We start from the raw sequence: 15084 nt of genomic DNA on the forward strand, positions 1-15084 counted from the left end.
GAACCGTGACCCCAGGTCACACTGCATCCGCAGCCCAGAAGTGTGACCCCAGGTCACACTGTATCCACAGCCCAGAAGCATGACCCCAGGTCACATTGCATCCTGCAGCCCAGAAATGTGAGCTTAGCTCCTCATTCATTCCAGGACTAAAGCAAAGAACTGTACCCCCCCACACACTCAGGATGCGGCTTCCTTCCTCAGTTCACCCAAGTTTAAGAAAATCCCTGCTGAGCATGCCCAAAGATCAGCCTGATCTAGAGAAGCTCTCACTGAGATGCCCCTTCCTGGTGACTCTAGATTTGGTCCAGTTGATGCTTAACACCATCACACCCACCAACACCTTGATTCTGGACTTTGAGCCTCCAGATTGGACTGTGAAACAAAACATTTCTGTTGTGCTGGCAATTTCCTATGGCTGTGCTAGCCAATGAATAAGTTTAAGTAAGCCAGCTTGTCTGCGATTACAGACAGTTTCTAGGTAAACTTTTATATTTAAGGTTTATTTATTTTTATTTAATGTGTTTGGCTTGCCTGTGTGCATGTATATCATGTTCCTGAACTGTCTACAGAGGCCAGATGAGGGTGCTGGATCCCCTAAAATTAGAGTTACAGATGGTTATGAGCTGCCGTGTGGGCGCTAGAGATTGGACCCTCGGAGCCATCTCTCTGGCTGTCCTATGTAGCCGCCACGGGTTCCTGAAAGTAAAGATGGGGTTTTGGATGGAAAAGGCTTCGAGAGAAATAAAGAGCCAAGGCAAAGTTTTCTGATCAAGGCCAATGTTTACTTATGAATCTGAGCTTATAAAGGCGGGGGTGGGGCCGGGATCTCCTTGCTTTGTCAGTATCGCTGCTTTGTTCAACCTCTCAGCAGGTAGTGGCTTCTTGCAGGAAGCTGCAGACGTGTCAGGACAATAGACTTTACCTAGGTCTGAAGACTCCACCCTAGGTGGGCTAGCAACTGTGACAAGCCAGGTCTGAGCAGCCTGCTCAAGGCTGAGGGAAGGGCACAGTCCTAAGCTGTCATCTTTAATATTTATGTCACCAGACTTGTAAAAGCAAATTTCCTTTGATGTGATAGTTATTATCTCTGAGCCATCTTAACTTCGATTTTGATACACAGGTAGTGAAAGTGTGGGACTTTGAAACGGGAAGACAGGTGTCCGAATTTATTGGCACTCACGGCAATGCTGGCATCACCTGTCTGACCTTTGACACCAGCGGAAGAAGGTACAGCCTTTTTCTTCTAGTAAGAACCTTTCAGCAGGGTGACCTGAGTCACGTCATCCTAGTGGGACAATCTGTTTCCTAGGCTTGTTACTGGAGGAAGGGATGGCTGTCTGAAAATATGGAGCTACAACAATGGACACTGTCTGCACACCCTTCAACATGGCAAGTGGGGCGGGGACTCCAGCAAGTGGTCCCCATAAAGTGCAGACGCACAACTGTGCATTTATCCTAAACGGGAAATGAATCAAGTAAAATCGTGCCTTGCAGGTATATAGCATCTCCCTGCCCCCTTTCTCTCTACTTTATGGTACTTAATGTTTATGGACTTAACATTTCATGGAGTTACAACCACACAAATTAAATGCAAGTCCCTTATTATAAATCTCCTCACCTGGGGCTGGAGAGTTGGCTCAGCAGTTAAGAGCACTGACTGCTCTTCCAGAGGATCTGGGTTCAATTCCAGCATCCACATGACAGCTTACAACCATCTGTAACTCCAAGGTCTGATCCTTCAAACAGACATACATGCAGGCAAAACACCAATGCACATAAAATAAAGATAAAATTTACATACATATACATATGTGTGTGTCTATATATATACATATATATACATATATATATATGTATATATATATATATATAGATATATATATATATATATATATTCGTGAGCTTCATCCCCCAACCTGCTTTGACCTTCTGCCCATTCACTCTCTCCGTGTCAAGTACTTCTGGGGTCCTATCAGGAGAAGCTGAGCCTCTTCCTGTAGCTGATCAAGGGCAGAATCAGACAGGGAAGGTGGCCACAAACGAATGGCGCTTTAATGGCCCAGGCTACTAGAAAGTAGATGACAAAGTCTGTTCTGCCACATCAGGGCAACCCCTGAGAGCTAATTCAAGCAAGCGTTAGTAAAGAAATTGTTTAACAGCATATGATCATGTATTCCTAGATGAAAATCAAAGTGAAGTCTGTGACTGTACCTACATGGAGGTGAACCGAAATAGGTGGGTTCCATTCAGCCTGGGGTTGAGTAGGTTAGCTTTCCATCACTCTGGGGGGAGAGGGGGAAATGCCTCAGATCAACAAGGGAGGGGAGGTGTATTCTAGCTCATGGTTTCTGAGGTCTCAGTCTCTGGCAAGGTGGGAGGCATCATGGTAGAGGGGCAATGACAGGGGAGAGATGCTCAGGACATGAGGAAAAGTGAGAGAGACCCAAAAGCCAAGGACTGGACACAGCTTTCAAAGGCATACGCATCCCTGGTGGCCCACTTCCTCCAACCAAGGCTCACCTCTTGCCCCCCCCCTTTTAGAGATTTACTTATTGATTATGTGTATTATGTCTGCCTACATGAGTTTATCCGTGTGCAGCAGTCCATGGAGGTCAGAGGGAATAAGATGCCCTGGAACTGAAGTGACAGTTGGGGTCCAGGTGATAAGGGTTCTCGGGAACTAACACTGGGTCCTCTGCAAGAACAGTCAGTGCTCTTAACTGCTGAGCCCCTGGACCCTGCTTCTTAGGAGCAGAGTCAGCTGTGAATCCATCAATGGGCTCACCCATAGAAGTTAGCATCCTTTGATTCAGTCACCACCAGACACAAACATCTTCAACATCTTAGCTGTTTGGGGTCTGGTGGCCATAATGACATTGAAGAGCATTTTCCAGATTAAAATGTGTTGAAATATTTTGGGAGATCCTGAGTGCTTTCTGGAGGTAATTTAGGCAATTAGGCTCTGCACATTGGGATAACTGTTTAGGAAACCATCTCCCCGCCAAGTGATTTATTAACTTAAAAACAAAAAACAAAAATCAGCATGGCTGGAGAGATAGATGGATGACTCAGCAGTTAAGAGCCCTGACTGCTCCTACTGAGGACTCAGGTTCAATTCCCAGCACCATATAGTGCTCATGACGATCTGTAACTCCAGAGGCAGGGATCTGACATCCTCTTCTGGACTTCATAGGCACCAGGTGCACATACATAAATGCAGGCAAAACAGTCTACATTCATAATAATAATAACAATAATAATAATAACAATAATTTTAAAATGTCAAAGTAACAAATCACAGAGTGAAGCAAATAGATTCAACTACCATAAATCAAAGAGCAAAAATACAGCATCTCCTCCCTGAATATGCTTTAAGAGAGTGAAGCAATCCTTAGGCTATTTCTGTGAGCAGCCTTGCCTTCAGACATGCTCTGAAGATCAAGTAAATCTCCCACTCCACTCCCTCAACCCCATCCCCGCCTGCCCCGAGGCAGCTGCTCACAGAGGATCTTTAGACCTCAGAAACGATGGGGTGGCCTCTGTATCTGGGTCCGGATGCTTTAAAGACTGACCCCGATTTGCCATTGCTCTCCATAAGCAGTAGAAAGGCTCCTATCTTTTCATTTATCCTGTGGATAAGGCAGGGTTAAAGCACGCAGTTAAGGGCACACAGGGAAGCTGAAGTGTTAAAAATGTATCACTTTGTTGTTATCTTAGGTGTGTCATAGCTGTTGGATGGGACCGAAGAATAAATGTGTATTTTGTAAGTACAATGTAACAAATGAAGGCATTTTAAAAACCCTCCTCCCTCTGCGTCTGCCTCACTGTTTACATCTATTTGTATTGGTTTTTTTTAATTATGTGGGGAGGGGGTATGCATGTGAGTGCAGGTGTCCACAGCCACCAGAGTGCTGAGAACAGAGCTCTGAACCTCTGGAAGAACAGCCAGTTAACCTCTTCACCTCTGAGCCATCCCTCCAGCCCCCTCCCTCCAACACCCTGCTTCTCCTTTAGAAATAGATTGGACCATGTTTTTGCTGCCTGGTATAAGGCAAGTGACACACACAGGATCCCCTTTATTTCTCCTTATTCTTTCCTCTCTTCTTTTCTTTTCAAGATTTTCCTCTCCGAGTCTTCTTAATGTTCCCCTTGAGAAGATAGATGCTCCGCTAAGTGAGCTGCCAGGGCCTGTGGGTTCCTGGGAGCTGGAGGTGGTGCCTGCTCCTCCCACCCCCACCCCGTGCAGGTCCTGAGTTCTATTCATGACTCACACCTTGCCACAGTTCCCCACCCACAGTTCCTTCCCAGCCCTCCACCCCCACCCCAGCCTACTTGCAAAGACCCAAGTACCAGGGGGACCCGCAGGGGTGTGCTGGTGGCGTGGGAGGGGGGGAAGCTGAAAGGCTTTTACTTTCTTCCTTCCTCCTAGCCTGTCTTTAAAGCATCCTAGAGCGTCTCCAATCAGAAAGAGGAAATAAAAGGCCACCCATAAACGTCTCTGCAGACTTGAAATCCCTCTTTATGGAGGGGATTAGGAGACAGAAGTTTAAAGTACCACCCCAAAACTAAGTTTTAAATCTACCTGTGACATTTTATTACCCAGCTTGCTCTGCTGGGTGGTTCTGGATTTCCGAACGTCTTTAAACACTGTCCATTCTCCTTATTCGTTTCAAAGTGCACTATATTTCATAGCCTAAGCCTGGCATCCTGAGAGTGACTTGAGGGCTGACTACCTGGGAGATTTCAGCATTGAATCTGTCCTTTGGTATTACAGCTTCGCAGGCTGATGGCGTCGGTTTAGCCCATGAAACAGCTCTGGGTCTTATTATGAAGGCAAAGCTATGCGTCGGATCCAAGAAGAGCTTGTCAGTTGACATATGATTTGCTGAAATGCAATCACCCAGACGTCAGGAGAGGATTGCTTTTTATTCCCACTGGCACTTGGGGAATTTGCTTTGACATTTCAAAAATCTGCATCAGTGGTGGGGTGAGGGGTAGGGTTATGAAATGTGCCAACACCTTCTCTCTGACGTCGCGAATGTGTTGGCAGCTCATTTTATGGTTTGCACAATGGGTCCTGTTTGGCTTTGTATACAGGACCTACCTCAAGATTTTCATCATTTCCGGAAGCCTCAGCCCCACTGGCAGGATGACCTGGTGAGCCCCAGCCCACTGTCTGGCCCACAGTAGCACACAGTGAAGACCTCCCTCACTCTAAACGCTCCGCTGCACTTCCGTAGCCTGCCACGCATGCTCAGTTTCTCCGAAGCCTCTGCTATGGATGGCCAGACTCCTGCCTGAGTAGAACATGGTCCAGGCAGCTGTCTTCTCTCTGGGAGAGATGATGGCCCCATGTTCGAGTTGAGATGTGAGGCCAGAGGGGCGGAGTTCAAGCTGTTGAGTCCCCAAGTGCAGGAAGCTCGAGGTGGGGAGGGCGTGGCTGGTGAGCCAAACTGTATATTCGTTGTGTCCTAACATTCCTGACTCTCTGTGGCTTGTTAAAGTCCTAATGCTTGTTAGGGATCAGAATGTCCCCAGCTCCCTACAGTTTCCCAGAGATAAATGACTTCCTTCCAAACTGTTTACATGCCAAGGCATTAAGACAAAAATACAGAAAATAAGGCCACCATCCCCCCCAGCTGCCTGCCATAGCGCCAGCTATTTCATACCCTACAAATGTTCCCGAGGGCACGTGTTGATAAAATACAAACTCCATTGTCTTAGTTAGGGCTACTGTTGCTGTCCCGAAGCACCACAACCAAAGAAACGTGGGGAGGAAAGGGTCTATTTAGCTCATGCTTCCACTTCACAGTTCATCATCAAAGGATGACAAGACTTCGGTCTCAAAGCAGGAAGGAACCTGGAGGCAGGAGCTGATGCAGAGGCCATGGAGGGGTGCTGCTTACTGGCCTGTTCCTCATGGTGTGCTCACCTGCTTTCTCATAGAAGCCAGGATCATCAGCCCAGGAATAGCCCCATACCCAATGGACTGGGCCCTCCTCCATCAGTCATTAATTAAGAAAATGCCTTACAAGTTTACCTATAGCCTGGTCCTACAGAGGCATTTTATCAATTGAGGGTCCCCCTCCTCTGATAACTCTAGCTTGTGTCAAGTTAACGTAAAACTAACCAGTATATCCACGTAGCCAGCCCTCATCTGACCTCCTCTGTGGTCTGGAAGACCTTGTCCAGTGCCCAGTTCATAATAATTACCCAGTAAGGTGTTCTCATTCATTCAGCACCTATTAAGTGCCTCTTGTGGACCCAATGCGTGTTGTTTATTGGAGTTCCAACAGTAATAAGCAAGCTCTGACACAGCCTTGCCTTCTTCACAGAGTTTGCAGTTTCGTAAAGCCTCAGGGGAAATAACGGAGTTCTATATGCAAGGATTCCCAGGGGAGTCATGGCCTTTGGCTATCACATTTAGATCAGCTAAGTGCATATACATTTAGTATTCCAGCATGCACACATATGCGCTGGCACACTCATGCACTTCGTAGGCAGGCACAGAAGAGACAAATGTGATTCTCGAGACGCTCACACAACAGGGCGAGCAGATAAGCATCAGAGGAAACCGGAAGCATGGAATCTAACAAACAATGATGATCGACCGCGATGGGAGAGCCAATAGCTTTGTTGTAGCAGAATCCAGGAGATCACTAGGGGATTTTTAGGAAGGGAAAGACAATCTTCATGCCAGACAGGAGGGGATGCTTGAGCACAGAGTGGAGGCACTGGGGTATGCTGGCTGAAAGGGCTGTGGAGGGTCTGATTGGCTAGCATATTAGAAGTGGGCGGGAGGATATGCTAATGAGTTGGAGCAGAAGGCACACACTACAAAGCTTAAACAACAGAAATCTATTTCCCCTGGGGTCAGGCTCTGGTGAGGACTCCCTTTCTGGTCAACAGAGAGAAAGCTAGCCACTGCCAGCATCTCTTCGCTGTGTCTTCCTCACATAGAAGGGCAAGTGTGAGCTGTGTGGCTCTTCCTGTTGTGTGGACACACGGGGACTGCATTCTCATGATCTAGGTGACCCTAATAACCTCCCTAAATACCGTTACCTAACTTTAGCTCGATGGTTCTCAACATTTCCAAGGCTGTGTGACCTTTAACACAGTTCCTCTGTAGTTTTGTTACTGTTATGAATCATAATCTAAGTATTTGATGTGCAACCCCTGTGAAAGAGTCATTTGACACCCTCTCCCAAAGGGTTCAAGACCCACAGGATGAAAATCACTGGGTTGGGGTTTTGATATGTGGATTTGGGGGACTCAAACATGCAAAATAGGAAAGAAAACATTATTCTACAGTTGGGGTAGGACATCTGGCAGTGGAGGATCTTGGGATCAGTCTTTGCTTCCCCAGTAGTCTCACAATATAATCCAAGAACAGATAGAGCCTCTTTGGCAATTTAAGCCAAGTCCTCAGGGGATCTCTGTGGCAAGTATATGAGGACAAGGTTAGGATATTTTAATATGGCAGAGAGAGAGAGAGAGAGAGAGAGAGAGAGAGAGAGAGAGAGAGAGATTGCCATTACATAGTAAGTACCCCCATGAGAGATGTACAATGCTCATGGCCTGGGGCCCCTGAACTCTGCACCTCTGGTCTCCACACACCAGGTTCAGGTTCTTGTCTCCAAGGAAGGCACCTGGGCAAAGCACCTCCTTTTGAGAGAAGCACATAACTTCAATTCCAATTCACAGTTATGTCTCAGTGGGGGGCAAGTGGGAGTCCTGGGGTTCACTCTACTCTGGCATGTGGGTTTCTGGCTGGCGGGAAATGGTAGCAGTTAGGTTGGGTTCCTTCTCCCAGCCTCACGCTTCTAGAAATAAGACTCAGACTCAAAATACATTTACAGATACCTTGGCTCTACTCTGGTTGGATCATAACTAAAATAACCCAATTACTTTAACCTGCATTCTGCCATGTGGCTGATTCCCTATACTCAGGTAACACACATCAATCTCCTCATATCTCCCCGGGGGGGGGGGGAGATCTTCCCTCACCTGGCTCTCTCAGAATTCTTTTGACTTCCGGATGTCCCGCCTTCCATTTCCTGTCTAAGCCATAGGCTTCTTAATTGACAGGTGATGCAGCCATACAACACATAGACGTTCCCTCTACAGGAACCCAAACTTTAGAGCATAGCTTACGTCTCTTACCCACTGCAGCCTGGGCCTGAACGACAGCAGCTTGTCAACAACCTGCCTGCTGGCAGGATGGCGGAGTAAGGACATACTGGTTCCCTTAGAGAGTTCGACCTTGACAGGTGATAGCCAAACTGGAAATGTTGCGACACGGTGATTGCCGTGCAGAGAGGTTCTCATATGAAGAGGTAGAGGTTCCAGAGAACCCCTCCGCATCTGATTTTAGAGATCAAATTGTCCCTAAATTGGGATTTATCCTCATTTGGGATTATCCCTAAATGTGGCATTCCCTACCACACGCATCTCCATCCTCTGCCTCCCATCCCCCCCACACCCCAGCTGTCTCCCCCAGCTCAGCCCAGTCAGCATCCACTCACTGTCTCATCCCCGACTGGAAGTTCTCAGACTTCCACGCTGTCCCCAGCCTCCACCTCCTCTGGTGGCCTGTGACCCACAGGCTTGGGATCTGGATTCTCAGCTGTCTTTCTTTTTTCTTAGAACCATGGGCACAAGGAGGACATTCTCTGTGTGGCTCAGTGCCCGCCTTTTCTTCTGGCCACCTCCAGTTACGATGGAGAGATAATAGTTTGGAATGTCATCTCAGGCCACATGTACTGCAAGCTGAACACCCCCAGCCCCACGGATGGCCAGGACTGTAGAGAAGGTAGGTGAGGGGCAGGTTCCATAGCCTCTGTACACAGACCCTCCTTAAAGGAGTCTCCATTCTGGACTGTGACCTGCTGGGGAGGGACTGGCCTTGTGTCCCTCCACTGCTTTCTGTCCATGCCATGTGTCATGTCTGTCCCTGTCTTTGTCCCTGTCAAAAGCCCAGCCCACAGAGTCTATCTCAGTATCTTTGAGGTCTTTATCTGCTCCCAACCTGAAGGTTGGCCCACTGAGCCACCACCGCCCCCCCCCCGGCTATGCTGGCACCCCCTTCCTCTCCTACTTTTTCTCTCTATCACCATCTACTTGCCACACACATCTTCCGCCCAGCTACTAAGCCTTCTTCCCCAGCTCAGCCCATGAAGCATCTCCTCAATGTCTCATCTGACTGGAAGATCTCCGAGCTCTCCCCATCCTCCATCTCCTCTGGCGTCCTGTGATCCACAGATCTCCAACCTCAATCCTTCCTTACTACTTAAGTATTCAACTGCAAAGCTTTACCACCACTGGCCAGTTTGTTTTTTGGGAGAGGCTGGCTCTGTTTCTTCAGGGTCCTCTCTGTCTGCTAACGATTGTGGTCATCAAAACAATAATGGGGTGCCCGGCCGTAGTTGAGATATCTTCCGGCTTTGCTGCTGGGTGTGCATGGCTGGGACACTGTCTATAGCCTACTGTCAAACAGGCTTCCCCTCCCTTCCCCTGCCCACCCAGCGGGCCAAGCCCATCCTTCTTAAACAGCAGCTGTCTGCTTTGGAGCCACAGGAGAGGAGATGACACAGAACACTTGTTGTTTTGGCAAAGAATGAAGAAGGTCTTTCATTTCCTGAGGCCCAAGCTACAAATCCTTAGCGAACCCCGAGCGAAGATTAGATCCCTTGCTTTAGGCATTTAAAAACAAAACACACAAACACAAATAAACCTCTGAATCATTTAACCAGCAAATACTTCTGAGCTGTTCCCAGGTGCATAAGGCTCTGAGAAGTGATGTCAGAGGTATAAGATCTTAAGGGGCTTCTGGGCCTAATGCAGAGACAAGCTGTGGGTACCCAGGGAGTTTAAAATAATGGTTAAGTCACGTGGTCGGCTTGAGTGCCATCTGGAGGGGATAGACAGTGGAGCCTCTGGCAACCTTGGCATCAGAATGGAGCTCGGACCTGCAGACTCATCACCAAGTCAGCTCCTGGTCCCCAGGTCTCCACTTGTTTAAAAAAAAAAATTATTCTCCGAAGCTCTCTCTGAGAACACCGAACTGTTTCTTTTTGTGTGTGCTTGTTGTTTTTAGTCTTTAGGGAGGAAAGGGATGGCATTCGTTGCATTCCAGAAGTTTAGTTTCTTTGCCATTAAAATGAAAATAAAGTCACCGGCTTAGGACTTGAGGCTGATGCTTCAGGAAGCAATTCTGATGCAAAACCCTGTTTGCAGAAATGATTGCTGCTCCAGGTTACTGTAGACTGCATGCAGTCTCATTCTGAGAATCTCTTTTGTTACAGGAATACAAACCCAACTATCACCACAGCAACACTTCCGCAAGGCAGAATTTTCACACACACACACACACACGCACATGCACACGCAGACGCACGCACATGCACATGTACACACACACGCACACGCAGACGCACGCACATGCACATGTACACACACACACACACACACACACATGCGCACGCACACACACAGGCATGCACGCACACACACACACAGGCACGTGCACATGCACACACACACGTGCACTTGCCCTCTCCCATGCACACACACAAAGGCAGGTGCACACAGGCACACACGCAAGCACATACACACACTGTGTGCCTGCCCTTCCATGAAGGAGCAGCCTGGCTGTTTCTTGACAGTCACCCCAAAGCCCAGTGGCCTTTCTCACATGGCCTTGGTGAAGGGGATGCCATCTTGCATGCAGAACCACAGTTCTCTTGGGGGTGGGGTGGGGGGGAAGGGCTTGCAAAGCTGGAGGGGGTAAAGTATTTATTCTGCTGACTCACTAAGGTTTTGGCTCCATTCTTCTGCCTAAAGGGGATTGTTAATTCCTCCTCCACATCAAAAAGAATTTGACTGTGAGAGAAACCAGGGGATCCCAACCAGGCCAGAGTTCAAGAAAGTCGGCCCATCTGAGACAGAGGAGGTTTATATAGGATTTATATAGGAAAGCAGTTGGCACCCACTGGTTGGCTCTGTCGCCAGCCATTTTCCCATAGTCTGATTTTTATCTACTGCTCACACTGACCCTGAGAGATAGGCAGTGTCTGCCTGCTTGCATCAACAGGAGCCTGACACTTGAGAGTTAAACAGGACTGGGCATTAACAGCTGCCATGGGCTGAGGAGCTTTGAGAGAGGAGGAGCTTTGGGGTCATTAATCCCCTCAGCCTTCACAGCAAGGTTTATGGAGGAGACTCATGTGGTCTCCACTGTGAAGGAGAAGGTCATCTCCACATGATAGATCGGCATAGCTGAGGTGTTGTGCGGGGATGCGCTCCTGGATCCGACATGGGTCAAAAAGAAGCTGGCACACCTTTGTGCCTCTGTAGCCATCCCTGGGATGAACATGAGTAGAAAAACAGAGAGGTCACCTTTATGACCTCTCAAAGACCCACTTCTTAATACCCTTATATTGAATATTGGGGGGCCGTAAGCATTCCTTTATATGTAGCTGCTCATTCTCTCTCTCTGAAGCCCCCCCCCCTGGCCTGGTTCAGGGAGGGTCAAGGAAGGACCGTGCTTTTCCCAGGCTCCCTTCCCACAATATTCTTTATGTCTCTTGAGTTTCATTTACTAAGAGGCACCAGGGGTTAGGGATAAAGAGTCCCAAAATGCTGGCAGATTCGGGAACTTAGGGATGTAGAGCTGGCTAGTTTATTTGGGAGTTGGCAGTGTCCACTGAGTCCTGGTTTGATGGCCACTTCCTCTACAGTGTCTTCTCTGCCTAATTCATCTTCCATGAGTCAGCGCAAACACAGCCGGTGTGAGACACCTTCCCTGGCTCTGTTCCTTGCTGAACACATCATCAGCATTTTGTCGATTGCTTGGGAGTTTTCCTTAGCTTAGTTTTGGGTCTCTGCTGCTGCTTGTCTTAAACTTGAAATGTGGCCTTATCCAGAAGACATGTGCTGCCCCGCTAATTCAGGTCAAAGTCTACCATTGTCTCCATTGCCTTCCGGGCTCCATGCAAAATGGTAGACTTGCTTTACGAATAGGGCTTCTCTTTCTCTGACTTAGTCTGGGGAGCTCGAACAACCAACCCCTCCCCAACCCTCCCCACCCCACCTTACACACACACACACACACACACACACACACACACAAACACAAACACACACACCCCTCTACCTTCAGAATGTCACTTAGCCTTTGTTAAGATTACAGATTCAACTTTCTCTAGGTAAGAACCCATTCACCTAGCACCTGAGATTCCCAGAATGTCTTCCCATTTAATGAGGTACCTTAGCCTTCAACCAATGACCTAGGCCCAGCCTGAATGTTCCTACCCCCACTCCCCCAAAACTATATAACCCTTGAATCACCCCAAGTAAAGTTGATCTGTCTCCCTGAAGCTGGTCCCGGTATGCTGTCATTACCATACATACTCACAGGGCTTCCAAACACCCCATCCCTGACACCCCACCCCACCCCACCCCCGACCCCCATCCATCATCTCTGTTGCATTTGTGCCCATTGGCCAATATCAGCTACCAATCCACAGGGGTCGCAGAGAGGGTCACGGTCATGCTTAGATGTAACTGAAAAATAAACAAAAAGGAATGTTGATCTTGAGCAAAGCTTCCCATTTGTTTAACTGTGCATCTCCCCTTCTGGCAGCAGCCAGTATCACCACTGTATGGGTGAAGGTGTGAGCTTAATCAAAGGTTAAATAAAAGCTGCCCCACCAGGAGCACTTTGGGAGAAGCATCTGCGCATCCTGGGCTATAATCACTGGCTTGGCTGTTTATGCTGCCTGGGTTTCTCAGACCTCTCAGCCTCTCAGCCCCCCCCCCCTCTCTGTAGCTCATGCCACATTCCTGTTCCTTGTCTCTCCAAGTCCTAGTGTTGGGGGCAGGGGTTCAGAGTGCCCATAGGCTGCTGGAGCCATCTCCTCTTTCTATCCCTGGCTGGGTTCTTACTCAAGGAGATCATGTTTCCCTGTTGGCTTTTCAAACGCTGCTGGGGCAGCTACATGTGTGTGGGAGAGCTGAATGTGTGTTGGAGAAAGAGAGGGAGAGGGAGCAGGTGAGAAAAACAGAGAAAGAAGCACACGTATGCATCTGCGGGGAGGGGGCGGGGGCGGGGAGAGAGAGACAGAGACAGAGACCGAGACAGAGACGCACACATGAGCATGCACAGAGGTGGGGGGGGAGCTAGAAAATGACTAAGAGAGGCAGGGAGACAGAAAAACAGAGATAGGGCCCTGTGATGGGATGAGTCCAGGCAGGGAGATTGTGAAAATAATCCAAAAGATCTGCCTTTCATTTCCAGGCCCAGATAGAAGTGTCTCCCAGCTCGCCTTTCTAAAGACACGGCTGACGAAGTTGGATTCAGTGTCTGCTTCCCTCATCAGCAATGGGCCTGGAGGTAAGGTCCCTTCTGAGATAAGGTCATCCCCGGTCCAGGTTGGGTGAGGAAACCCCCACCCCACCCCAAGTGGCACAATCTACCTCTGCTATTTCATTGCCAGCCTTAGAGATCCCAAGCTAACATCCCAAACTGCTCCGACCGGAGTCCACCCTACAGGAGGGCAGCCATGTAGCTAGGACACCAGCCCATGCTCCTCCAAATCAAGTCTCTCCACCCTGCTGTTCCTACAGCCTGCTGGGCCTCAGGCCACCCTCAGAGGAGATTGACCTTAGCTATCCCAAAGAGACTGCGGGGGCCCACAGCAAAACCATTAAAATCAGGCCAAACAGAAAAGCACAAGTCAAGGGAAACTGGCTTAAGGCAGCCATAGGTAGCCTCACAGAGGAACCAAAGGAGAAAGGTCTCGTAGTGAAGAGCTAGCAGGATGCTGAGGTCAGCGTGGAGCTGGCAAATCCTATGGAGAAAGAAGGAAGTGAGGGCCCAGGAGGGGCCATTAACAAGCTGGCTGACATTAACCAGGAACATGACCTCCATGGAACATGACTGTAACAAGTGGGCCCAAATCCAGCCCCCCCAAAGGTCTAGGATTTTTAGTGAAATCACAAAGGCAGTGGCGATGCTGTCCTGGTAGCGGGCACAGCTAAGCTGTATATATTTGGTGCCAGGGTGTTTGATTGGTTGTCACCGGAGAGAGGGGCTGCCTTCTCCTTGTCTCAGCCCGACAGGGCAGGTCTTTTGGCATCAGGTGCTGTTGGGGCTGGGGGGGGGGGGAGTTCAGCTGTCTCTGACTCCTTTGAGACCCATTCTTATTCTGTCTGCTTTACCCCCCCAAAGAAGAGGAGGATTCTGTGGTTCTCCCAAGATCTGCTTGGGGTTCCCCCACTTCACAAAGGCTTGCTGGTGAGCCTACATGTAAACCACAGGCACTAGGCCAGGCACACACACAACTGGAAGACATTAATTCTCAGCACAGCACATGTTGTACAGCGGGCACCCTCCTCTGCCAAGGTCACCCTGATTAGTGGAGGAGAACCCACCAAGTCATCAAGGTCAAAACCGCTCCCCAGTATGGTCTTACAGTTCTGACTGAAGAAAATGAACCAAATAAGGAAGAGACCTTTGCCCCTGGTGTGAGACCACGGGGTGGGCCCAGCACATATTCAGAGTCCTTGGGTGGCTGGGCTCTGCCCACTCCTTATCGCCTCCCTCTTACCCACTTCCCTCTTACCCAGGTTCTGTCTGTTTCTGGAAGCTCTTTAGTGGGTCTGGTCTCGTTGCAAACTTCACTCCGGTAAGTTGGGGGAACCACTGGGTAACCTGGCTGTGGGTTTGCTTTATTGTTATTGTTGTTGTTGTTTGTTTGTTTGCTCCCTGACACTAAGTCTAGGCATCCGGATGGTCTGCTTTGATATCTTCCTGATAAGGGAAGCCCAGAGCGTGTAGACTCATTCTTCAGGGTGGACCAACCGTTGGCCACCCACAGACCTCATTCCCTAAGGACCAATCAGTTTAAAAGTCACACAGTTCTGCCAGTCACATTGTGCCAAGTGGCTGTTGCTCTATTCTACCCCTGAAAACTGTATAAAAACTTGCTGAACAGGCCAGCCAGGGTCACCACCTCTCCTTTGGGTGCAGGATGACCCTGGCGCACTGGAACAATAAATTCCTCTTGGGCTGGTGAGATGGCT

At 48.9% G+C, this 15084-nt stretch overlaps 1 protein-coding gene across 1 annotated transcript in view; it reads left to right on the forward strand.

The window, feature by feature from the left end:
- LOC110339161 (WD repeat-containing protein 49-like) overlaps positions 1-15084 on the forward strand; it is a 48406-nt gene that overhangs the window by 15621 nt on the left and 17701 nt on the right. The window contains exons 6-13 of the mRNA XM_021222697.1: positions 1121-1227; positions 1310-1389; positions 2181-2235; positions 3718-3763; positions 5098-5157; positions 8647-8812; positions 13298-13393; positions 14629-14687. Coding sequence (XP_021078356.1) covers positions 1121-1227; positions 1310-1389; positions 2181-2235; positions 3718-3763; positions 5098-5157; positions 8647-8812; positions 13298-13393; positions 14629-14687 — 669 coding nt within the window. The remainder of the gene's footprint in view (positions 1-1120; positions 1228-1309; positions 1390-2180; positions 2236-3717; positions 3764-5097; positions 5158-8646; positions 8813-13297; positions 13394-14628; positions 14688-15084) is intronic.

The sequence above is a fragment of the Mus pahari genome, chromosome 23 (genome assembly GCF_900095145.1).
Source record: "Mus pahari chromosome 23, PAHARI_EIJ_v1.1, whole genome shotgun sequence".
In the NCBI taxonomy this organism is placed as follows: domain Eukaryota; kingdom Metazoa; phylum Chordata; class Mammalia; order Rodentia; family Muridae; genus Mus; species Mus pahari.